The 25421-nt window shown below is 45.3% G+C and overlaps 1 protein-coding gene across 1 annotated transcript; it reads left to right on the forward strand.

Moving 5' to 3' along the window:
• Positions 1-1000: 1000 nt before the first annotated feature.
• ST6GALNAC1 (ST6 N-acetylgalactosaminide alpha-2,6-sialyltransferase 1) lies at positions 1001-24498 on the forward strand (the record flags this gene model as incomplete). The annotated part of the gene is given in 12 exon segments (XM_082008270.1): positions 1001-1025; positions 6377-6501; positions 7555-7568; positions 7570-7650; positions 18125-18707; positions 20344-20512; positions 20706-20877; positions 21248-21386; positions 21767-21870; positions 22446-22535; positions 23815-23914; positions 24328-24498. Coding segments are annotated over 12 exon segments (1773 nt in total).
• Between the last annotated feature and the right edge of the window lie 923 nt (positions 24499-25421).

Here is a 25421-nt window from a genome sequence, read left to right on the forward strand (position 1 = left end):
TACTCAAGTTGGGTTTGGCCCAATGTGTTGACAGTGTGGGCAAAGTGGATGGCTGTGCAAACAGTATGAGGAAATGTACCACTGAACTTGTCAAGTGTATCTGGTAGTGAAGAGGAGGGTTTCCACTGTCCTTTCCTTTGAAAGAAATGGGAATAGTTTGAGATGGTAAAGAGTGTGGCCCCATACCCACCATAAACTCTCTGCTTTTTGCACGTACAAGGTTATTTTTCATCTTACGTTGACTTCTGGGCTGTTAAGGGGAGTTGTGGGATTTTTGCAAACTATGTCAAATATTTTGGATAAATTCCTCTGGGGTATTTCTCAGAATGAATCAAAAGCAAAAGTCCTCATTAATATCTACCAGAGAAGAACAAGTAGGAGTTTACAGTCTAGCTTTGAAGTTATCATAACACTAAAAAAAAAAACCCCACTCCTTACGCCCCTCACCAGTCCCTCATGTCTCTTAATCACTGTATCCAGGCTACATGCATTTGACAGGGAATGAAAGCCACAGTCTCTGAATTTATAATAGACTGGGTTTATTCCCATAAGAATGGTGGGAACACGTTGTAGATAACAATCCATTTTGGAGAATATAATTTCCTCTGAGGATTGAAGTAGCTAGTTCAGTTACTGCAAGTTTTGGGTCACTATAGGGAATTCGTGTAGTAATCAAGCAGTGGGTATGTGGCATAAGCATCTCCTTTTTTAAGGCGGCAGCTTCATCTTTATTACCACCCACACTTTTGTTGGTGAATCACATTTTGATGTAACATGAGGACTGTAAGGGGCTGAAGAGACATATCTGTCTAAAACCCTTGGTATTGTACCTGCAATTCACTGGAAGTTGTCTGACCAACATAACCTCAGAGGTGGTGGAAAATGTACAGTGGTGTATGCTACCTTCTGTTTGTGGCAAGTGAATGGTATTTTATTCTATTCTCCTTTCTCCAGAATATGACTAAAGCTTTTCTCACAAAGGTGAGGTTTTTATAGGGACATGTTCCAGGAACATGACCTTTCTCGTGAGTCCTCTCTAAATGTCAAGTGAAGCAGCAGAGATTGATCTGTGAGTATGTGTTCAAACTGAATTATGAAAGCAACACTAGATGGTAAGAATTCCTAAAGATAAGCTCAGGAGATGGGAATGGAGTGCTAATACCACGGATTTGAATCCTACTTTCTGCTAGGACAGGAACAGAGCAAAACATGGAAATCCTTGTGGTTTGTGGTGGGTTTTTTTTTAAACTTTGAATATTGCACATCAAACACATCAATCGCTGGATCACAGCCAGCAACTCTGGAGTAGTTGTGGGACACTCCTTTTTCTAAAGCGGAACATTTCTTGTCTGAAATCCTTTCTTAATTCCCAAAGTAGGTCAGGAATGCAGTCGTTGAGATATGTATGTGTAGTGAATGAGTCATGGTGTGATCAGCTGTTGGGAATGTTCTATACTGCTCACATTTGTTCACTGCTGAATTGTACTGGGAACAATAAACTTAAAGAGGAGGTATTACATAGTTTATTTCATCTTCATCTGTCTCAGAGAAAGGGGATAATTGATCTTGTTTTCAGTGAGAGGCTAGTGTCAGACCTACGTTGGGGATTGCAACTGTTTTTGTGTGTTAAACCAAGTTGTTAGGGATGACGCTATAGAAAGAGATGAAACAGCCAACCAACATTGTCCTGGGAAATCAGAAGTAGTCTCAATACGTCTCCAAAATTGGCAGTGCAAACTGGGCCAGACATGGCAGGGGAGGTTAGGCTAGATGACCTTTAAAGGCTCCTTCCAACCCAAGCTATTCTAAAAAACCTCCCAAAAACCCAAAAAGAGGTTGTGTGGCATCTCCATGTGGTCACATGTGGACTCACTGCAGCATGTGTGGCTGTGAGATTGTTTCTGGTGGTAAAATCTAAGGGTGAGGTATGATGAGTACTTGCATCCTTTGGCTTCAGTTTTTCCACCTCTACAGTGGTTAAGAGATTGCAGTCTTGGTGCAAGGAAAGGTAATACTTGGAGAGAGAGACCTCTGTGCTGACAGCTGCCTGGCAGTAGAAAGTATGATTCTTTTTGGAGCTACTTATTACTGTTTTCCTGAAATGTCTCACCTTTTCTAACCCGAGGCTAAGGTAAATGAAACCCTAAAGTGCTCGGAATAGGAAGAAAGCTTATATACTGCATTTTCTGTGGATAAATGTAGGTAGATGTGAGATGGTGGGAGAGGAAAAGCGAGTACTGTTTATCCGCTGGATGGTGCTGTTGTTTTATACAAACAGCAGAGAGGTCCTGCATAGCTCTGACTGAAGATTTCAAGTACTGTTTTGCTTCAGAGAGAATTAAGGATATGCACAATCCTTTTCTCCTTAGCAAATTTCTCAAGTCCTGCATGTTGTGATCTGCCTGTTACCTGGCATTCCCGACACTGGCTAAACTTAGCTAATGACTACGTATGGGAAAACTCGTGTTTTCTGAGCAATTCTTCCTGATCAGGACCAGAATTTTTCTAAAAAAATCTCTTAAATTTAAAACTTCCCTCAATCCCCTAGCCCCCTAGAGTTAAGCTTTGTTGCACCTGCAGGATGAGTGTTTGTTGGCTCAGTCAAGTGCAGTAAGCTAGCTAAGAGTCGCTGGAGGAAAAGCTTGTTTTCAGAATCTGTGGTTATACTTCATTGTGGGGGAAGAGAAGACACATTCCCCAGAAACCACCTTTTCAGAGGCCAGGACTTGAGTTTGAATTTTGTTTGCCTGCCATAGCATCAGATAAGATCTGAAATAGGTATTTGTGACTTACAAGGACATTAGAACAATGTCATGTAAGTTTTATTGTATTGTTTTATAACTCTCTCTTAAAGATATAACTGTGATCCTTATAAAAGAGAGGACTTTGTGGATCATTGACTCTGTAATTTGTCTTCCTTGTCAACACTGTTACAGCCTTTTATTGGAAAGGAAACAAAGAATAGTAGCCTGTGTGGTATGAGAAATTGTTTTGCAAGCTCTGCCTATGACTCAGTTGTTGGAATTCTGCTACTGATAGTTGATGGAAGTAGAAATTAACTCAAGATGCTGGTTTTAAGGAAATGGGAGGGTGGGAAAGGAAGTGGTGAAAGTGTTTAGTTTGTAGTAAGTGAAGATGGCCACAGTGGTTCAGTAACTCTTCTGAAAGGTGGTACTTAGAATGTTTAATGCCTTCCAGCATTGTAGGACTGGCTGTCAGCTTCTTTCTGTCTCCAGATACCCTGCATTCTGGTAGCAGAGGAGAACTTTGCAGAGAAAACTGCAATCTGCTGGCAATAGATCTTTCTGACAACCATTGCTAGCCTGGAGTATAGGCAGAAAACCCCTGTGTGATGGCAGTGGTTCAGCACAGAGCATTCTGTTCTGTGTCACTGGCAAGGCTTTCATGAGTACCTGTGTTCCTGCAGCAGCTATGTCTGAGCTATTGAGAGCTGGTCTGGTGGGATGCATGCATGGGTGTGACTAACCAGGGTCTAGAGACTGGCTGCTACAAATGTGGGGAGAAAGCAGAGGTCAGAGGAGATAGTATCTTACTTTGAGGATGCCAGTGGTGCGTACATGAAGTCAGTCCTGACTTAAGATAAAAGCCAGCATCAGACTCATGCCTTAATTTCTCATCTTATTGTAAGCTATTTGGACTCAGGGTAGTGGTTCCCCGTTGAAGCACAAGATCTTTCTAATCCCTCCTGTCACCCTGAATTCCCTTTAGCTGCCACTCAGTTTGTGTGGAGTGTGTCCTGTAATGTCAGCAAGGACCACTTAAAAATCCATCTGTTTCATCTTGGGGGAGGAACATTATAGCCCAGCAGCTAATGGAGATGACCATGACCTTTTGAGGGAAGAGGGACTTATTGAAAATGTGACTGGGTAGATAAACCAGGTCTGCCTGGGGAAACAGATTTGCAGGGAGGTGGAATGACTGACTACCTAGGCTTGTCCCAGCATCTGATGTTTGTCCTGAAAGTCAGAGCTATCTTTTGCAAAATGGAGGAGTTGTTGCTTCTGGATACTTCTAAGATGTGATCTATGTGTGGCCAGAGTGGCTGGGAGAGGCTTGCACTGTTGTTCTCTGAACTTTCTGTTTGTTTTGCCTTTTTGTTAAAAGATCTCCTCTATGTGTGTTTATGCATTTCAGTTTTGATCAGCCTGGGTAGATGTTGTCTGTTCCTCTTCCATGGTCTTTGTTTTGTGGGTTTTTTCCCCCACTGTGATATGAAGCCATTGGATGAGTTACACAGGGTGTTACCTGTGTATTAGCAAAAGAGAGACCAGTGGAAACCGGATTGAGAAAATAGAAACCCCAGCTTTTCTTTGTACAGACCATGCTGAAATTTTCATGCCCACATGCCTAAATCAAATTTGTAGTGGTCAAGTTTGATTTATGGCATGAGCAAGAAGACTTTTTCAGGCAGCATTGCATGAAAATTGTAGGTTGGATATTGCCAGTTGTTTCTCCTGTATGGGCTGTGTTTCTTTGTCCTGCAGTAAAGGATTTATGCATCTCATCCACTGTCCTTGTGGCATGATAGAGCTGTATGATGTTAGTGGTGAAGGGGAGTACCACTATGTATGAACCAGTGACCTTGAGATAGGAGCAGAGGCATTCTGAAGACTTGTTTTTAGGGAGGGATTTTATCTTTCAGCTATTTTCAAGCTGTCCATGAACACACAAGAGCATTAGGCCTTTACTCCCATTTTATGTGTAGACTATGACAGTTTCAACAACTCTACAATTGCACTGTTATATTGGCAGTGCTGTGAGTAGGTTGATGAGATGGTTCCTTAAAATGTCCTGAGGAAACTGCCTGCTGTCCTACGCACCTCCTTTGTTTTGTCTTTTTTTTTTTTAAACTCCTGCCAGCACTATTGCGGTAGGAAATTTTCTGTTAGGCTGTTTGATTTAACACACCATTCAGGCAACTGGAAGTTGCAGCAGTCCTTTGTGCTGCCCCTGAGATCTGCAAGAGACTCTGGTCCCAAGCTTTCCCTTCTCCCCTATATCTGTTCTTACAGATGACCAGCCACATCAAAGAGCAAAACGAGAGGAGAAAATCTGATGTTAATGTAACTGAGAATGTAACTTATTGCAGCAGAGAGGAATTCCTGCGTGATACAGTCATAGAAATAAAACCCTGCTCTTGGACCTTGAGGAAGTGCCTCCTGGAAAGGTTTGACTACTGAAATGTTCGCCTGTGACACAGTGCAGTTGTGGGTGTGAAGATCCTGCTAACAGTGGTGTTAGCAAGTGGTTTCCTGTTCTGAGGGCTGGGAACTTGCGCAGACAAAATTTGGGATGGTCCCTCTCCTCTTGCACTTTGCTATTTCACCTACAGCTCAGGCAAAGATGCTGCGAGTTTACAAGAAGCCCCTTAATACGTGCTAGGCTGCTAGCTGAGCTGCTCCGCTGATGGTTCTGGTAGGGAGTGGCATCTTTATCACTGTAAAACTTTGGGTTTTCTTCATCCTGGACCTGCATCCAGTACCTCTATACTGGTTTCCAGCAGAAATGCTGTCTTGGGAGGCCCCTCCGTTCCCAGGCTCCTTCATGACAAAGGTCTGTCTTTGCAGCCGAGCAATGCTGCCTGTCTGGGTGGGAAGCCATGGACCTGCAGGAGCATCACCTGCTCCCTCTGTCTCCCACCACCCTTTTTGCCAGCTCCTCCTATAGCTTTTTGTGGCAAATGATTTCTTAGGTGGGTTATCCTTGTTTGTACATGAATATTCTGTAACCAGGATTGGTCTGCATCATGCATGACAGTTTGGTAATATTTATACAGACAAGCCTGCGACAATGGTGTTGATGTCTCTGCCCACCTTTCTGCAACAAGACATGAGGCAGACACCCTCTTCCTAGTTGTACCAAAATATGGTGGTCTTTATCCTGCCCTCTGCCATCATAGCGACTGACTCAGCTGAGAAAAAGTGACTGTTTCAATGGCGGGGGGGGCACATGCATGCCTTGGGGTTAGTATCTGGGAGCCCAAGACTGATCTACCACATTGTCCTAAGGTGGGAGAGCATGTGACAATGGTAATGGCAGGGTTCTGTCCCCTCAACCTAGGGGGTCATCAGCATGTGGTGGGATAGCAGAGCTGTGATCCGAGACCCCCTTGTGCAAACCTTCTTTCTTTCTCTAAACAAATGTACCAGAGGACAGGACACTGCATTAGCTGCCTGTCTCGTGCTCTCGATTCTTTTTCCTTTTTTGTGAGCACAAAATAGCCATGTGTACAGCTAGTTTTGGAGAAAGCGGTGGCTGGGGTGCTGAGAGTGTGATCATTGGGTCACTTAGCTGATGGTATTGACAGGTATATTTAAAGTTGTGTTTTGGTGCACCTAGGAAAGGATGGTGTAAGGATGGTCTGTTGTTTGCCAGTTCTACTCATCTGTTCTCCGTACATCAATTCCACTTGCCAGTTGCAGTGTTGAAACAAAATTTGATCACCTGGACTCTGCTCTGAGTCAAATCAGGTTAATAAACTGGTGACCAAGAGTTTTCAGGGATGAGTGTGACTCAGTTTGGCCTGCAGGAAAACCCTGGTAATGTTGGTGACTGCCAAGCCTGTCTTGATTTTTGAGATTTCAGGTGCAATTAGCAGAGTGGGCAGGTAGAACAGGTATCTGTGACTGAGCATATCTAACCCAGAGTCCCCAGCACAAGATCAGGCAGCCTTAAGATACCATTTTGTTGACTTTCCAGATCAGTGATACACTTCAAACTTTCTAGCAGATAAACTTGCACCTGGGGAGCGGTATGTACAGTGAATGGCCTTTTTAATGAAGCATGTGCTATTTATTTGTGCTTAAATGGAACTGCAGTCTTCTGGTTTACTTGAAGTTGTAAGGCCAGACCTTGTCAAATGCTGATATTAAGAGAAGTGAGAGGCTGGCTGAATACAGTGTTCTACAGGGAACAGTAAACAGCTGAAGGAACTGGCCTTCTAGAAAACTGTCTTGCAATCAGCTGCAATCCCTAGGCAATAAGCTGTTTTACAGGATAACAGAGAACCCAAAGACTAACCACATGCAAGATAGGAAAATTTTTTCCTGGATAGATTAGATAGAAAACAATGTGAAATTCCACAAGTAAAATGCCACCTATTTATCTTCAAAGAGAAGGAGACAATGTGCATTTTGTAGACATGAGTGAGATAGACCTAATTCTCACATGGTATTTTGGGGAGGACCTGAACTTGAGTCCATGAAACAGTGTAGTTATTTTAATGTGTCTGTGGGGCATTTGACATATCCAATTGTTTTTAGTAGATTGACCTCCTGAACAACAGTGAAGTACTTTGGCAATGGCAAAACAAATAGCCCACCTTAGACTTGTGTGCTGCCAGAGCATTGTGGCTTCAGCTGTCAGGGTTCTGAGGACGTTGTAGTGGAGCCACCAGTGTCTAGATGAAGCTGAAAACAAAAAGGTACCCAGGTAGCTCTGGGCAAAAGCAGGACTATTGGCAGCATCCTGGTTAAATTCTCATGTGATTAACTGCTTTTTACTGCTGTGTCTCCTTCCTGTTTATTTCAGAGACCTTCTGTCTGGAAGTGTGTGGTGCTGCAGCATGGCTTGTCATATTCCTCTCAGCAATGACTGCCTTTCAGTATCAACTGAAGGAAACACAATACGGTAATTTGCAAGTGCTTTAGGGTAAATTACATAAAGTTTATAAACCCAAGGGCTTGTTATTTGCTCTTGGATTCTCAGAGTGCTTTACCGTATGGTTTCACAGAATAGCACTTGTAGTTAAACAGGCAGAAGAGTCACTCTCCACAGTCCTTATTTTAGTATGGAGCTCTCAGTGTCCTCTTGCTCTTGATTGCTTTGTGCATTTACTCTTAAGCTATAAATTATTTTAGTTAACTGGGCTTGTGTTTACTTACAGTCACAATATCAAGGGGTAAATATGAACTCAAACATTGACCAAGCTGAAAGGTGGGGTGGAGCAAAGGGGATGCCCTAGATGATGGTGAGTGGAGTGTGATGCAGTGGTGTGGATTGCTTAGGAAGAGGGAGGGAAACCACAAGATCTGAAAGATAGACGAGCCCCAACCAACATCTGCTTGGAGTCACAGGGTTGGTTTAGATATCACTGAAGCTTGAAGCTGCATGAGATGACCTTTCAAGATGTCTCTTCCAGCCTTTGTTGTTGTGGCTCTGCAGTGTAACACCTTCTAGACGAATGGGTATTGTCTCAGTGAGTGCAGAATGCCCACTATAGGGGATAGAACTGTAAGGGCAGGCTGGTGGAGATTATTACAAGGGCTGGACACTACCTGAATTTGACATTATCCTGTTAACAGCACAGCTTAGACTGTTCCTGTTGTAGGCCTGACCATTCTAATTTGATAACTAAAAATGGGGACACAAGGCTCAAGATGCAAGCTGCAGAGCTAGGAACAAACACACTCAGTGTATGTCCATGCCATGCTTTTTGCTAGTGACACCCATCTTTAGGAAGTGCAGCTCACAGGAGGAGATGAATGATGTCATTGCACAACATTACTAGAAACAGACTGGCTGATCCTCTCAGCCCCAGCTGAGACACTGAAACATCAGTGTCCTTCCCAGAGATCTAAGGTCTGCGAGACAAACCCTGATTGAACAGATGCTAAGCAGCTCCCAGGGAACCAGGAGAGAATGGCATGTCCTTCCTGAGCACAAGGATCTCACATTTCTACCACAATAGCACAGTATGCTGCTTTCCTGACCAGCAACTACTTTGCCTTGGGTTTTCCCAGTATGAGGTTGATAGGTGGTGTGCAACTGGGATGGTGAAGAGTTACCTTCTCTCCATGGCTGGCAAAAGCCTCTGTCAAGTTAATAGGAGGAGGATGGAAATAAGTAGCACAGGACCCTCTAGGTATCTAAATAAAACAGGAGAAGACTGTTAAATAGGAGACAATAGATGAATGAATGAGAAAGGAAGAGAAGCATGTGATTTCCAGCAGCAAATCCATCTTGCTTCTCGCAGGACCCTGTGGCTGTGCTACTCTTGCAGCTAAAAATGTGACTGCACTTCTCTGATGCATCTGTCTGTCAGGAACAGAGAGGAAGGCACTGTGAGGCCACATTTTTCCAAGTGTGAGTCAGATGATTTATACCACTCAAGGAACAGGCTTACATCTTGCATTTCTGTAGCACTTTTCACCACAAAGAATGCCAAATGGCACATTTGTCCTGCCAGATGTCAAGAGGGATGGTTCTGATGTTAAGACAGTGGGAAGAGTATGGGAAAGACTGAAATTTTAGCAAGAAATTTCACTTCATGCTCTAAAATTAGTAGACCTGCACACAGATGTGATTCTGTAATTCATATCTGTGGGGCCTGATCTTTGCAGCCAGATGTGAAGTGCTGAGATAATGTGCCTACATTTCTTGCCAGGGGTATGGAGAGGGATTTGGGCTTTGTGATTCTTGTGCTTCTCTCTGGAGCAGTGGAGAGTCCTGGAACGCTCGTGCTCCTGGCAGCTGTCAGGGACAGGAGCTGCAGAGACTGCTTTTCTGATGGAAGGCCAGCTAGCCATAAGCTCAGAAAATTACATCTTCATCTGTCTGCAGTACTACCCTGTTCCTTGGGGGAACAGCTCTCTGAGAGATTCCTAGTCAAGGAGCAGAATATTTTCTTCCTTTCTATCAAACAGATTTCAAAGGGGGGGGAAAAAAACCCCACAATCCAAATCGGCCCTGAAGTGGTGTCAGTTTTATGCCTCTGTCAGCTCTCGGGTGATATGCTAGGCTTCCTGCTGGGATGGCACAGACAAAAGGCTGTTGAGGGAGGCATTTGGATAAAGGATTCCTGGTTCTTTCCAACTTCTGTAGCTCCAGCTGACATTTCCAGCCATTGTTGCTGGGACTGTATTTTTCTGGGTTTTTTAATTCTCAAATGAAGTGGCTCATCAGTCTTCTCAGCTTTGTGTATCTGAGAAAGGAATGCTGGGACCAGACCCATTTCAGCGTTGCAGCTTAAGTGGAATAGGGTGAGTGGTGAAGAGCTCAAGAAGCAGACCAAGACTTCCATCACACTGCTTTTCTGCTTCACTCAATATGCAGAGGTTAACACCTATAGCTGTGGCTGTAGGGAATATGCTCCATAGCTAAGTAGTGAACTAAAAATGAACTAAAACAAGTTTGAGTAACCAGAGGCTGTAATGTGGCCAGATTAAGAGCATTTATACCCCATCTCCCAGTGATTGCTCCAGGCAAGGACTTTCCCTCGTGCATGGGAGCTGGTTGGAGGAGCCTTCCTGTGTTCCCATTACAGTGTGGGAGAGGGGGAAATATTCCAGCTTGGACCCATATCATCTGCTGTCACAACATCGATTCAAGGCAGTTTCTTTACTTGGGCATTAGCTGGGTAAGGCTGGATACCAAGCAGACAAAACAGCACTAATAAAAAACCAACAGCTATATATTCTCTTTGTAACTCTGCTGTGTGGACACTGAGGAGGTGCTTGCTAGCACTCCAATATGGCCACTGTGCCTTTCTCTCCTGGAGCACTTCAGCGCATGGAGAACACAGACCAATTGGCTTGCTAAGCTGTTCCCCACCTTCTGGCGCGATTCTGAGGCTCTGTTCTGTGACACAACTGTGGGTATTCTTGCAAGTGCAGCAGTAGAATAGGTGGGGGCTTTACCCCAATAAATGCTGTTGCCTGGGTGTTTGCTCAGTGTTTTTGAGAGAAAGTTTGATGTAGAAGGAAAGGGACTTGCTGGAAAATGGCCAGTGAGTGTGGAATTAAGGCAAGCTTGGGAGTTTTTGGTCTATCAGTTTTTGTTTGGTGAAAGCAAGACAAATAGCTGTGCATTTTGCTCTTGTAATTTCCACTCCCCCTGGATTCCCAGCCTGAAAGCAGTGCTTCTGAAGATGACTACTGAAATGGGAGGTAGAAAACAAGAACCTAGTATTTCCAAGCTAAGCCTTTGCTAGCTCAGCCTTTGCTAACCCACAGGCATGACCACCTGAGCAGTTGCATGCTGCAGGCAATGTCATTCGTTTTCTCTCCCAGTTATAGCTCACTTAGTTCTTGTATCATCAGGTAATACTGTGAACAGTCTAAACATCCCTGGCTTCATTAGCAGCTCCTCATTGCACAGGCTTCTAGTCAAGTACTAGTTTTGATATGTTGAGGACATCGCTGAAAGGCAAGTTTGTCCTCCAGTGAAGCTTGATCAAGTCATAGAGCAGCTTTGTTCTTAAAGCACATCTTGTGATGCCCCGTTCCCTAGCACAGAGCCATGGAAAAGTGGAAAGCACATAGGGCACAGGCAAGTAAACAGGATTTGATACACAGCCCTCTGGAGAATGTGCACACAGATAAATTGTTGGCATAGTTCAGACTCTAGCCTACACCCACAACACACACAGCTTAAGATTTAATGGAGATAAAGTTTGTTTACGGGGGAGAAAAGAAATAACAAAGGCAAATATGCCTTTTATCTGTCCAGGATGTAACTGAGGATATAGTTAAGTGGATGTGGAATTACATGGACTGTTGGAGATGGAAAAGTGCTAGCAGATAACCATCTTTACTTGATAGTCCCAGGTTGAGTTTGCTTAAAAAAATAGTCTTGTTTTCACAGTGCTAAAGAATAGAAGAACTTCTGGTGTTGGCATTGATGTTGGTAGCTGGACACAATGAACATGGAGGAGCAGTGCTGGGCTTGGAGTCTCTACACCATGAGAGAAGCAGCATTTCCTGGGTTTGCTGGTAGGACTGCCAGAGAAACATGCAAAACCTCTCGTTTGGAAAAGGAGGCTGGCATCTGGCCTGTGGCCCTTGAGAGATTGTCAACCCTTGTGTTAGGTGCAGTCTTCACTTATTATCTTCCCGTCTGTGGGCTGGGAGCCCTGTATATACCTGTATATACCAGGAATCATACTGCTTAGAGCTCTACTGAGGCCAAGAGCTCTTGGCCTCAGTTTTCACCAGGCCACCCCTGAGGAGTTACAATAAATCCCCATTTCCCAATCTGACCTCATGTTTGACCTGGCTGGCTGAGCTCTGACAGGCCGATTTCAGCAGTGTGGGGGGAGGATGATGAAATAATACTCCAGGGAGGTGAAAGACAGTACTCTGATAGGGTTTTTTAGGTTGTCCTTTCTTAGACCAAGAAGGTGAAAAGCTGTGTGTTTTGCACAGCAAGCCTGCTTTTAGCTAATATGCTTGGCAAAGATTTGGATATTCCCCCAAGTACAGTCTTTCCTGCATGTAGAGTACTACAGACATGTTCTCCACAATTGCCAGCCCACTTCCTTAAAAGCAAAGAAAGCTGTCTTTCTCTGGTCGTAGGAATCTTGCTATCCCTTGTGGCTCTTGGTTTCGCAGTAATGTTACATGGAGGAGGTTGAAGGAAAATGTTTGCTGCCTCCAGAATTTCCCTTTGGGACTCTATTAACAAAAAAGCCTTGTAGTTACGCATAAGTAGCTTCTTCCCAGCAATGTGCCTGAAGGTGCATAGGGCTTGAAAGAGGAAGGCTAAAATGAAACCATTGCTGTGTATGCTGCGTATCAGCGCTTCAGGGCTGATACTTGTTCCTGTAAGAATGTCCTGTTGGAGACTTTGTGGGCACAGAGTTGCTACTTGCCTGCTGCCCACCCAGACCTGCAGCCCACCTCTCTAGAATTGCCTGGAGCTAATAAAGGCTGCCCAGGAAAATGACAATAGCTTAGCTGATCCCTTTCTCGGTGCGTGTAATTGTTCAACAGATCTCCTTTGATCCTAGGCTCAGTTTGAGCCATAGTGAATGTTTTGCTGTAGATGAAGGCAGGGTTGTACATTGGACTAACAACCTCTCTTGTGTTTCTTCAAGGGCTTTTCAAAACTGTTACTGTTTCATTTTTCTCTCCTAGGTCCTCTGACAACCAGTATTTTGCACTTAAATCCAGAGAGAGTAAATTGTCAGGAAATGTGGACAATGAAGAAATGCAGCTACTGATGAGCCTTGTACAGGGGATCCTTGCAGCTTTTTGCTGTGATACGTGGAAGGGTATGAGGTAGGTGTGAAATCTGTTGACTGACTTTCCTATAACTTAAAGCAAAGTTCATCTTCAGTTCTCTGTGTGTTCAGTAACAGTGCGAGTGCTAGCTTCTGAGACTTGCGATACTGTCAACAAAAGCTTTTTTTATATCTGAGCTTAATTTTTGATAAGAGCTGTGTAAAAGCAACCTATGTCGTAAGAAGCAACATAGCCATCTCCCCTTAAACTGTCAGGGTTAATATTTAACAGCTTCCCATGAGTTAAAATAGCCCTTTGTAGCATGCAGAACTACATCTCTGGTATGGGTAAGCATTTCTCTAGCTGTGGTGTTCATCTCTACTAATCTTTCCCTCTGAGATGTATTCTGGACTGCCAAAGGTCCATCTCCAGGCAGACTGCTGATTTTCATGAAGAAGAGAGGATGAGATAAGTCTTGTGGAACTTGGGATGGAGAGAGAGAGATTGTCAGGTGCTACCAGTCAATGAGAAGCAACATACCCCAGGTCTGAATATGTTTATGGCTCAAATCAAGTGTAGTGCGAAACCCTAGGGTTGCGGCAGGGATTCAATACCTTTGGAGCATTTTGTGTGCACATGGCATTAATGAAATTTTGTTTTAACTGACACTGAGCAAAGCCTGGTTGTACTGTACAAAACCCAAATGACCAGGGTCCCACTAAGGGCAATAGTGTAGAAGGCAGTTGTCTGTCTGTCCATTACAGCGCGATTCACAGATACGAGGAACTTGAAATATATTTTGGTGTTATGTAGAATAAAAAATCAGATATTAGATGCTCCCTTGAAACCAAATGAATTTCAAGGTGCTGTACTGGGGGGTTCATCAGGGTGATCTAGTTCTTTTAAAATTCTACAACTAGACACAGACTCAAATCCACACGTCCTGTTTTAGTAGTGAACTGACATAGCTATCATTTCCTGGCCAGCTAGTGATCCCTGTGATGTGATGGGGCAAGAGTTTAAAAGCCAAAAGAAAGAGACCAGTCCTAGAGTTGGTGCTCTAAGAAGCTTGACTGAGAGCTCAAAAAGAAGAGCAGCTGAAGAGTGCATATTGCTGCTGTCCGTGCAAGTAGCTCAGAGCTGAAGTGGCACACACTTAATGCAGCTTAGGAACCTGAGCTGTGGGGCAGGCCTGTGTGACAAGTTTGTCTGCAGTAGCACAGTTAGATTCTGATGGAGTTGGCACCTTTCAGACAAGTGAACTGCTAGACTGAATTTTTTTCAGCTGCTCTAAAGGCAGGTCAGCTTTGTTAAGAGAGGGAGGGGACTGCAGGACTCTAAGCCCTGGCCTCTAATGCTTTACCCAAGCACTAATCTGCCTTCAAACACAAACTCCTCTGTTCCGGGGTGGATTTGCAAGCACTCTTACTTTGACTTGTTTCAAAGCAATCACAAGGTAAAATGGATGTGTATCCAGCCATCAGCTTTTGAGGGCAGGGATTGCTTCTGGATCGGAGCTACAAGCAATTACTGCATGAAGAAGAAAATAAAGATCTAGTTTTGATTATGCCTAGAATCTTGCCTGAGTCCTTGAGCAGCTGGAGGTCTGAAAACTAATTGCTTTGACTGTAACTATGGCTGCTTCCGTAATTCACAGAAATGTTCCCAGTGATGGTTCCACCAGAAGGGTTTCCTTCTTACACTGGACTAACCTCATTAAGGAAAATATAAGAAAATTCCATTGTTTGCTGTAAAAGGTGTTTCTTTCCCCACTCTGTGTTGCAGTAAGCTTAGGGTGATAGACAGGAACAGTGCAAGGCTTCTGTCTTGTCTGAGAAATTGGATGTGTGCAGAGTGTCTGGGAATGTTGGGAGAGAGGGTGTGCATGTTCTTGTAGGGAAATCCAGACAGAAGACCAGCCCACTCATTCAACATCTTTGGAAGGCACTGCCTAGCAAGCAGCTCTGGGCAGCAGCAGCAGAGCCTCTCTCACTCTCAGGCATCTCACCATGTGGTTTTTCAGGAGAAGGCTTCCTAAAATTCCCAGAGCCCTCATTTGGCTCATTGTTTTAACACACTTTTGCATCTTCATTGCTAATTTCAGCTCCTTGTTTGGCATGTTGAAGACAAGGATTTCCAGGTAAGAGACCCGCTTCCTTGTGATATGCACTGTCTGGATAGAGTGCTTGTGCTCACTTTCTTTTTCTCTCTGTCATTTTCCTGAAAGTTGTCCTTCTGCTCAGAGTGAGATGACCACTTTGCTTTAGCAGACCATGTTGTGTACAATCAGAGCATGGTGTTGGAAGATCCACAGTCAAAAACCTGCTTCTGCTGGATCGCTAGTTTCTGTTTCCTTGTGTAGCTGTTTAAGAAAGCAGCTTTTGCTTTACTAATGCTACGTGTTTTCATACTTTGGCCCTACATATTATTTGCTTTTCCTGGTGGCTCCCAGAAGGACCTCATTCAGCCCTAGTCCAGATTGTGTTGCTGGACATTGAATACCTTCAAATTTATAACGAGTTCAGCATCTGATTCCTAATACAAATATGCTGCATACTGGGAGACCAATGTCATGTAGACATGATCACTATATATATTATTATTTATAAAAATGGTCAAGTTCATTCTACAAGAATGAGTGTGGAGAGAACTGCAGTGTAGACTGTAACTGTAGTAAAATGTCTCCAGCATTGTTGGCAGGAAGCACTGTTCCTTGCATAAGCACAGCAGATACTTTCCTACTACAAGCACGGCTCACACAGCACAGGGCACTAACATGTATAGGAAGCACTGCTCCCCAGGCTCCCCACCAGCCCTCATGGTCCCACGTCTCCTGGTGAGCTTGTCTGGCTCCTCTTGGTGGCGTCAAGTCTCAACTGGACTTCTCAGGGCTGATGCTGTGGGGGCAGGCAGGAGGGGTGAGGCTGGGAACACCTACATATCTTCTGGAGGTCGCATGAGTTTAGTTCAGCTCTAGCAACTTGAGACTGCGCCTTGAGGACAGTTATCAACTTGAAGAGGTCGGAATCTGCACAAGGGAGATGTGGGGAAGGAGAGAAGGCAGAGGTGTAGAGAGGTGAAGTGAGTTGTCCTTGATCACAGAGCCCATCAGTGGCAGAGCTGGGACAAACACTGGCTCTCCATGCCCAGCTGCTTGAAGCCATTTTGTTCTGCTGTAGTTTCAGGTAATAGAAATGTCAATATCTTTGCAACTTAAGTAAAACACAACTAGGCATGAGCTGTATGTGGTTATCTGTGTGTTGGTTCTGTTTCTGTACCTAGGGCTTTGTAAATGGAGAGGAAAATGACAGTAAATGTCATTGAGCTTCTACAGTTGTTTGTCAGTTGGACTCTAGAGCCTGGAATTTGAACTGCTTTGACCAGTTGTCTGGATTTGAAAAGCTGATCAGGAGAGCAGGGTCCTGTCTAGGCATGAGTGCCTGGCCATGTGGGTCTGACTGCAGGGAGCAAGGTTTTGGATGTGAAGGGCCCTTGGTTTTACATTTTGGTCTCTCTGTTTGGCAGAGTATTTGAAATTAAAGTGTAATAGAGCTGGGACGGAATCTATGCCCTGTGAGACAGCATGTACGGAAAGTCTGGAGTGGGGGGTGGTTTGTGATACTGTCTGGTTTCCTTTGTTCTCTGCCCTTTAATTTCAAAATTTTGTCTTAAAAATACAACAGAAGATCATCCAGGGGTTTAAGACCTGTCTGAGCTACCTTACCAAATTTCTCTTTACTTAGAGTGTATGTATAAAATCTTTCCTCTTATTGGGCAGTAAACAGTAACACAAGTTTATACATGAAACACTATGATAGAAAGCAGCTACTGCATACTTGGTTGAAACTGGCTAATGATTATGAGGGGAGTTAGAGGAAGAGCTGTTAGGCCGTTTGCCACAACTACTTTTTCTTAGACATAGTGTTGGAAAGGTTCGAGTATTTATCTGATAAAAAAATTATTTTTAAAAGCCTCCTTAATTGATAGTTTCCTAATCACTTTAATGAATGCCATACCACTCTGAAGCTTCAGCACCAATTGAACTGTATCTACAGCCTGCTATCTGCAGAGGTGCTTTTTTCCCCATTTAGCACCTCAGAAGCAATCCACAGCTCTGAAACAAATGCATCATGCAAAGGGTGAACATGTGTATGAAATCAGACTGCCACAACTGTGCTCTTTTATCATGAAAAGCTTTGCTGTACATAAAAGCTCAGCTGCAGAAATTTTTCACCTTCCTTTTTCTTGTTCCACCCTCCAGCCATGTGCAGATAAGAATGAATGTTTGAGACAAAACCCTACCACTTCTGCCTTTTTTTTTTTTCTGGGTTTCAGCCCAGTCTTGTTGCAGGTGGCTCTTCTGCTGCTGACAGCTGTATCCTCCTATGATATCCTCTGAATCGGGCAACAGGGCAGCTGCAATATTATAGGTGATTGCTGAAAATGCAGAGGTTTTACATTTTTAAGCTTCAGAGTGTATTTCAATAGCTTCAGAGTGTCTGTTTTTAAGACAGTGCTGTGTGATGCCATTGCACTAGCTGGCTAAGGGAGAAGAGGAGAGGAAAAAGATCCTTGTGGCCCCAAATGCTCCAGTGATGTATGGTAAAGGAGTGAGTTTCACTTCTTACTAGACTTCCCTTACTGAATTCTGGAAGATCTTCATGCTCTGTTGCTGAAGCACTTTGCTGGCAAAGAAGGTAGAGCCAGATGGCTGCCTTCATGGTGTGTGCCATGTCCTGAACTCAAGGTCTCCAAAACAGTCCTGCAGTGGTCTGGGGACATTGGTGGGGTGCTGCCCACTGCAGGGTAAAGCTGTTCTGTGCTTGCTTGCAGTTACTGCCCGTGTGGATGTTTCATGAGCCAAGTGATTAAGAGGAGTGTGTAGCCTCTGGGATTTGCTTAGTGAGGAGATAAGCAGCATTCAGGCCAGGATGGTGTGGGAAATTTGAATGATGCTTTGGTGAGGTTGAAACTGAATTCATACAGCATCCTGCAGAAACTCAGTAGCAGCTGCCAAGGCAAGTCCTCTGAACGTTGTGGTCGTGTGCAGCAGTTGCTTTGAAGCACAGAGAGGCTCAAAGTCAAGAGCACTAGAAATGGGCTGGAAGGTGTTAAGTGGAAAGTGTGTGTGACATGTCTGCTTTTCCTTTGATTGCATTCAGGCAATTGAGCATTTTCCAACATGCCCCAGGTGTGCTACAAGTCGACATGCAAGAGCAACAGGGTTTAAACTATTCTGATAACGGGAACTCAAGCAGCTTTTTAAAGGTGACTTTGGGGAGTGACATCACAAGGCTCGAACAAAATATGGTTGAGAGGACACCAAGATGGGAAGGAAAGGAGGAGCAGAAGAAAATGATGAAACCAGTTGCCAGGGTGGAGGAAGCCAAGGCGAACATGACTGTGAAACCACCCCCAGGGTTGGAGGGAATCAAGAAGACAATGGTGAAAACAGTCCCTAGAGTTCAGGGAAACAAGGAGAAAATGGTGAGACCAGCTCCAGGGGTGGAAGAAGCCAAGGCAAAGGCAACAGTGAAACCATCCTCTGAGGTGAAGGGAGCTCATGAAAACAACATATCCAAAGACCAAACAAAGCCAGAAGAGCCTCCTGCATCAGTGAAAACTGTAAGACCTCAGGCTACTGCAGTGATAGAAAAGAAGAAACTGAGGGCTGCTGACTTCCAGTCTGAGCCACGGTGGGATTTTGAGGACAAGTACTTGCTGGACAACTCATCTCCACCATCGGTAGGTGTGGTGGCCATGTGTGTTCACCAAGAATGATGCCTCTCTGACCTCCTTGTCTGTTCCCCTGCAGTGCCCTTTGCAGTCGAGGTCAATCTCCAAGCTCGTAGGTCAACTCATTGGTATATGCAGATGCTGCTGGGACCCAGGTAGGGAGAGCTGTGTGTACAACTCAGCCTGGCCAGTCCTTCACAACGCTCCAGTATGGGAACTTATTGCAATTGCACATGTTTCCATGGGTTCCTTTGAAAGTCAGCCTGAGCAGCCCTTTCTGGAACTCAGGTGCATCAGAAGCTGGGGAAAATATGTCTCCTTCTAGATATGCTACAAGGTGGTTCCATTCTTAGGTGCCTTCGTATATTGCATAGGGGACTTAGGCACACAGTGGGGAAAACCCTTCCTCAGTATGGAATAGAGGAGACAACGTACACAGAAGGGTCTGTAGTGAAGATGTGGATCCAGACATTTGCAAACCTGATCTCTAATTCTGCAGAGAGATGGAGTGACTAGAAGCACTCCCACCTCCTTTATTTCCTACATGATCAGACTTTTTCCCTAGTTCCTCTGGTATTGATCCAGTCTAGCTGTAGAGGCACATGAAGTACTAAGCCTTGGACAGCACAAAATACAGCTTGAGCAGGAAGGGAATGTCCCTGTCTCTGGACATGAAATGTGCTGTAAATGAAATGATGCCAACATGAAACCCTCCACAATGTTGCTCTCATTGCAGTCCTGTTGTGATGGGCAGAATGAGGGCTGTCTCTTCAGGCTGCGACTGGGTTGTCATCCTCACCTGTAGCAGAGAGCCCAGCTCAGCTGTGGAGCGCACAGCAAGGCTTTGGCAATGTAGTCTGGTCACGGCTGGGGATTTGAGTTGGGCATGTGGGTCCACTTGGTCTCCTGTTTTGTCTTTCAGTAGTTACTGCAGTAGGTATTTGGGGAAGATGTCTAAGGAAGTAGCACCCAAATTGACGTGGTTGAAAATCCAGCACAGTGGAGTTGTTTTTTTCTCCATCTGCGTGCACAGCCTAACTCTTGCCAGCTGCAATGAGAGCCCTTTTGTTAGAGAGGATACGAGATAATCTGGCTTGGATTTGCTTCTCAGCCACACACTTCTCTGTGATTCATTTATGACGTTGAACAAGTTGTTTGTGTGCTTTTTCTTATCTTTAAAGGAGTGATAATGGTGATCTGATTCCACATGTTCCCTCAATGTGTTTGTTCATGTGCACTCTCAGGCCAGAACCTTATGAGGTGCATTGCCAACAGGGACTGCTGGACTTATTTGGTATGTTTAGGTTAGACCTATTACAAATATTAATTTACATCACTTAGTGAGGCCCAAAGCCAGAGAAACAGGTGAGCATTACAGGCCTGTTATTCTGAAGAGGAAATCTGAGACCTGGATCACCCTGGCTTCCTTGTAGGTGACTTTCCACCAGCTAACTATTGATGTACTGCTGAAATTATGCCTCATGTTCATGGTAATGGGAACACTGAGGGGAGTGGATGATGTACTACTGGAGTTCCTATGCTTCTTTCTGATACTCTCACACACAGGCATACAAGCACTGGCACCCAGTCAGGTTCATCAGCTCACTGCTAATCAACGCTTATTGTTTTCTTTTCGTTGTTCAAGACCTGCTCTGAATCAGTGAAGGCCAAAGCTGCCAAGTCTGCCTGGCTGCGAGATCTTTTCCTGCCCAACATCATGCTCTTCACAGACAAGAGGTACTTCAGTGCCAGTGAGTGGGACCGCCTGGAGCATTTTGCACCTCCGTTCGGCTTCATGGAGCTGAATTATTCACGTGAGTCCCTCGGGGCATGTCAGGATGGAACAAACTCCTGACAGGAGGGTTAGGCCAAGTAGCTGGAGGCTTGCAGCATCTCCCTGTCAAAGGCATCAGGCTAGGTGGATCTCATGATGGAAACTGTGGTGGTTTCCCTGTGTCCATCCTGAAGACTCTTGATGCTAACCCTCCACCATGTTTTGCTTCACAGTGGTGAGGGAGGTCATGTCCCTGCTGCCCCGGAATCCCCACCAGCAGCTACTCCTGGCCAACAGCAACAGCAGTGTGCCAACTTGTATCAGCTGTGCTGTTGTGGGGAATGGAGGAATATTGAATAACTCTGGGATGGGCAGGGAGATTGACTCTCATGACTACGTCTTCCGGTAAGGCAAGCTTCCTTCTTAGAAGATACACAGCTAGCCTGTTCTGGCTTAGCAGATAATTGTGGCTTCACCTCTTCTAGTATTGCACTGACTCCCAAGAGCCAAAGTGACTGATAGCAGGAGGAGGTGAAAAATCAAAAAGGAACTCGGAAGTTCCTAAACACACAGGAAGAGACTGGGTTCTCAGATGAGCCATAAAGAGCCATCTCCAAAACAGAGTCTCTCCTGCAGATCAAGAGGTATAGCTCAAAATGGGCCTAATCCTCTCTTCCTCCAAACTAATGCTGTCTTTTCCTGTTATAAACATGGATGCAAGGGTTTTCAATGATCACCTGTTAACTTGGCTCCTCTGTTTGATTTCCTTGACCAGGGTGAGCGGGGCTGTAATCAAAGGTTACGAAAAAGATGTTGGAACAAAAACCTCCTTTTATGGATTCACAGCCTATTCCCTGGTGTCCTCTCTCCAGATCTTGGGACACAGAGGGTTCAGCAACATCCCAAGGGGAAAAGTAAGTCAAGTCCATGCTGTATGCATGCACGGCTTTGATGGGATGCTGTTAGTCTGTGGCCTTCAGTTCTGATCTTGCTGTGTATGGGGGTCAAAGGGGCTAACACTTTAGTACTAATTACCCTTAGTGAGGCAACCTGCATTTGGCTTGGCTTGGAGTGAGTATTTGCAGTGGCAAGCTGCGTCAGTCCTGCACCAGCCCTTTGGCATGTAGGAGTAGCTGCACATCACATGTTATCTCTATTCTGCTTCTGTGGGATAGTTAAAAGCTGCAGACCAAAGATGTGTGTCCAAGAAACTCAGCCTAGATGCCTGCTTGCTTTTTGTTTTTTAAAGGATGTGTCTCTTGTGCTGTTCATTAATGCTCACTTGTTTTCTTAGCATGTCAGATACATTCACTTCCTGGAGGGAGCTAGAGACTATGAGTGGCTGAAGGCTCTTCTGCTGAACAAGGACATCAGAAAAGGATTCTTGAATCACTATGGGTAAAACAAACTGGCCCCACCTCTACACCCTTTAGTTTGGAGCTCTCTGCTGTGCCTCTTGCTCTCCACAGCCCTGCTGAAGTGCAGGCCAGGGAAAGCCAGATTAAAGCCTCCCTTCCCTTGCAGATTTATCTGGAGAAATATCTTATTCCCTCCCCAGCTCCCAGCACTGCTGTAACCAATACACCTCCTTCCCAGAAATAGCTGATTTCAGTGATGTAGGGCTAGAGCTTGGAGAATGCTTTGTGGTCCTCTGGGATGAACACATGCTGTTGTCTGGTCTAGTGTCTGGACATGATGGCCTACTCGTGGATGAAGGCCTGGTTTCACTAATTCTTGTCTATACACACACATGCTTTTGATATTCCTGTCTTCTGTTGTTGACTCTCCTCCCTAACCTCTTCCTCTGCAGTACACACAGATTATGGAGGCTTTGTTGTCATCTGGGTAATGTTGCAGAATAACTTAATAGTGTTTGTGGTTCTTCTCTTATCACTAAGTGTATCAGGGCTGATGCTTTCCAGTTGTGATGAAATATAGGAGCTTGTCCTGAGTCTCACCATTCCTATCCTTAGGCAGAGGCCCCGGGAGAGATTCAGTGAAGATTTCACAATGGACAAATACCTGGTGGTTCACCCTGATTTCCTCAGATACATGAAGAACAGGTAAGCTGGGGGTTATGTGCTCCAATGGGCTTATTTTTTCTGGCCAGCACATCTCTCTCTGTCTCTGGGCTCTCTCCTCCCAGCTCACTCCCTTGTAACTGCAGTTTAGCCACAGCAGCAGATTGGAGGTAAGCTTCATCAGTGTGCACTCAGTTGAAATTCTCTGTGGTGCTGCAGTGGGATGTTAGTGGTGAGTATGTGTCCAGCATCTGTGAGCTGGAGAAGCAACAGCTGTCAGTTAGTTTGGCTTTCTGCATCCGAAAGAGGTCCTGAGTGTCAGCTTTAGATGCAGGAGGAATGTTGCTAAAGTGCCAGAATAGTTTATCTAGTTCAGGACCAACCTTTCATGTTCCCTGTTGCTTAGCTCTGTAACAGCCCTTCTCTGCTGAGATCCACTCTTGACTTGGGAGGTTGGTTGTGCCCTCAAACATGATAATAAAACTATTATCATGTTTGAGGGCACAAACTTATACTTCTTCAGTATCCCATTTGCCTGACCTGGCTGCACTTCTTTGCCTCTCTAATCCTTTTCACAAGTCTTCTGGACACTGTCACTGCAAGGTCTGCCAATTGTGAACCACATGTGACCAAGAGATGTAGGAAGAGGAGCTCCTGTTGTGCCTGCTTTGGCTGTGTTTACCCTTTGGTCTCCTTGAGAGCCGAGTTATGCCTTCTCTGGGAGAAAGCAAACACAGTGCCAGATGGCTTACATTCTGCTGTCTCCCCTCTGTCTTGGGTCCTTTCCAAGGCCAAGAAGGCTCAAATGCTATTTTTTTCCTGGTGTGGAGTCCTACCTTCCTAACAACTGCTGGCATAAAACACTGCAGCTCCTAGCAGGTTTTGTGACCCTCCTCTGCACCTTTCCTGTGTCTCGTTTCACTCCGAAATGTGGATGTATGTATCCCTGCAGGATATAGCAGGGAGCTTCAAAGCCACTTCTGCACTGCAAGGTGAAGGACAGATTTAAGAGCAGACTTTAACTTACTCGATCCTTTAATGCACCCCCTCTTTATCCTCACTGCCTCAAGACCTACCACTTCCATAAAGCTGGGGCAGAGCTGGGCTTAGGTTGCAGTGCAAGTGATGGAGGATTCTGGGCTGGCCATGTGCTTTACTGAGCACACAGTGGTACCCAGATGTGTGGGCATCCTCATGGCTTATCTGAAATGCCTTGTATGGCCACAAACTGCTGCGAGGAAGGAAGATGCCACAAGTGTTGTGCCCAGCTTGAACCACCACACCCAGCAACTGCTCTGTGCTTTCTTCTCTCCTGCTGCAGGTTTTTAAAATCTAAAACTCTGGAAAAGCCCTACTGGCGGATTTACAGGCCCACAACAGGGGCCTTCCTGCTGCTGACTGCCCTCCATCTCTGTGACCAGGTAAGGGCATGATGATTCTTGCACACACAGGTGGATAGGATAACAGGGCAGAGCAGGGGTGGCTGCAACCCTGCCTAACGACTGCCTTGAGGGTATATGGGTCCTTGTCAGCTGTGAGAGAGCAGATTGAGGACAAGAGAACCAGCCCCAAAGTAGTTCACATAGAGGTTGTGAAGCTTGCTGTGGCCTGAGAACCATTCTGACTCCCAGGGAGGCAGTGAGAGGAGAGAAGGCTCTCTGGAGCCAATGTTCACAGTCTGGTCCTTCTGGGCCGCCATGCAGGGTCACTCAGAGGAGCCCTGGCTGGCATCCCTGTCCTGTGCTCCCTTCCCATTTGGGAACTGTGCCCTGTATTTCATTTGGTTCCTTCTGACCTTGGTACCTCTCCCCAGTGAGCCCTCTGTCTGTCCCAGGTGAGTGCCTACGGCTACATCACAGAGGGTCACAAGAAGTACTCAGATCACTACTATGACAAGGACTGGAAACGTCTGATTTTCTACACTAACCATGACTTCAACCTGGAGAAGCAGGTGTGGAAAAAGCTTCATGATGAGAATATCATGAAGCTTTACCAGAGATCCTGAATGTGTGGCAAGGGCCATTGCCTGGGAAATCTTACCACCACCTCACTGGGAACGGAAGAGGACCACCAGAGTGAAGGTTAGCTCTAGACTTCCAGGCACATTTCATCCCCACAAAGATATTTCCATTCTTCAGCACCTCTATTTTTCTCACATTTCTGCAAATGTGCAAATGCTACAGACCAAGAGAACAACAGCAAGAAAATGCAGCATGCCAGTGAAGAGGTCCCATCTGTCTATGCTGCAAGACTGTTGCTGATGGTTGTAGGCACTGGTATTGGGAGAGAAGAATCCAGGATGGATCTAGATAGCATGTGGTCCAGCATCCTGCATCTTGATCCAGGTTTTCTCCCTTTGCAAGGAGATGCCCCTCAGGCTGGAGCTGCTTCTGTTCTGGGTGGATCCTCTCCATTAGTGGTGCCCATCTTGGAGTTGGGTGTATTGTCTAAGCAAGCTCCTTCTGCAGCCAGTGGATCGAGGTGGACACACAGATCCTGTCTCAGGTTGACTTAATTCCTGGAGGTGCTGCTCCCTGCAGATAAAAAGGATGGACTGGACACTTCCAGGTGACTAATTTGAGAGGATGTTTGTCACTTCTGCTTCCCATTGTGGCCTCATCATGACACCTCTGAAAGAGCACCTCTGTCAGCTCAAGGGCAGGTAAATGTTCTCTGTGGTGCAGCAGGCATGCTGGACTTGGTGCCTCTTGCTATGGTGCTCTCTTGGCTGCAGGACACATGAATGTTGTGTCGTGGTCCTGGTGTGCCAAGTCCCTGCTTATCTGGGCTTTGGCACGCTTGGCTCCCAGCTGTGCCAGGAGGGCTGTGTTTGCCCTCTTCCCAGGGGAGGCAGGAGCTCTCCAAGTCCAGGGATGGATGCTGACCAGCCTTGCTGTTGGCTGGAGTGCCTGTCCACCATCGTGTTGA

The sequence above is a fragment of the Phaethon aethereus genome (assembly GCF_964289735.1).
Source record: "Phaethon aethereus genome assembly, chromosome: 18".
Lineage (NCBI taxonomy): Eukaryota > Metazoa > Chordata > Aves > Phaethontiformes > Phaethontidae > Phaethon > Phaethon aethereus.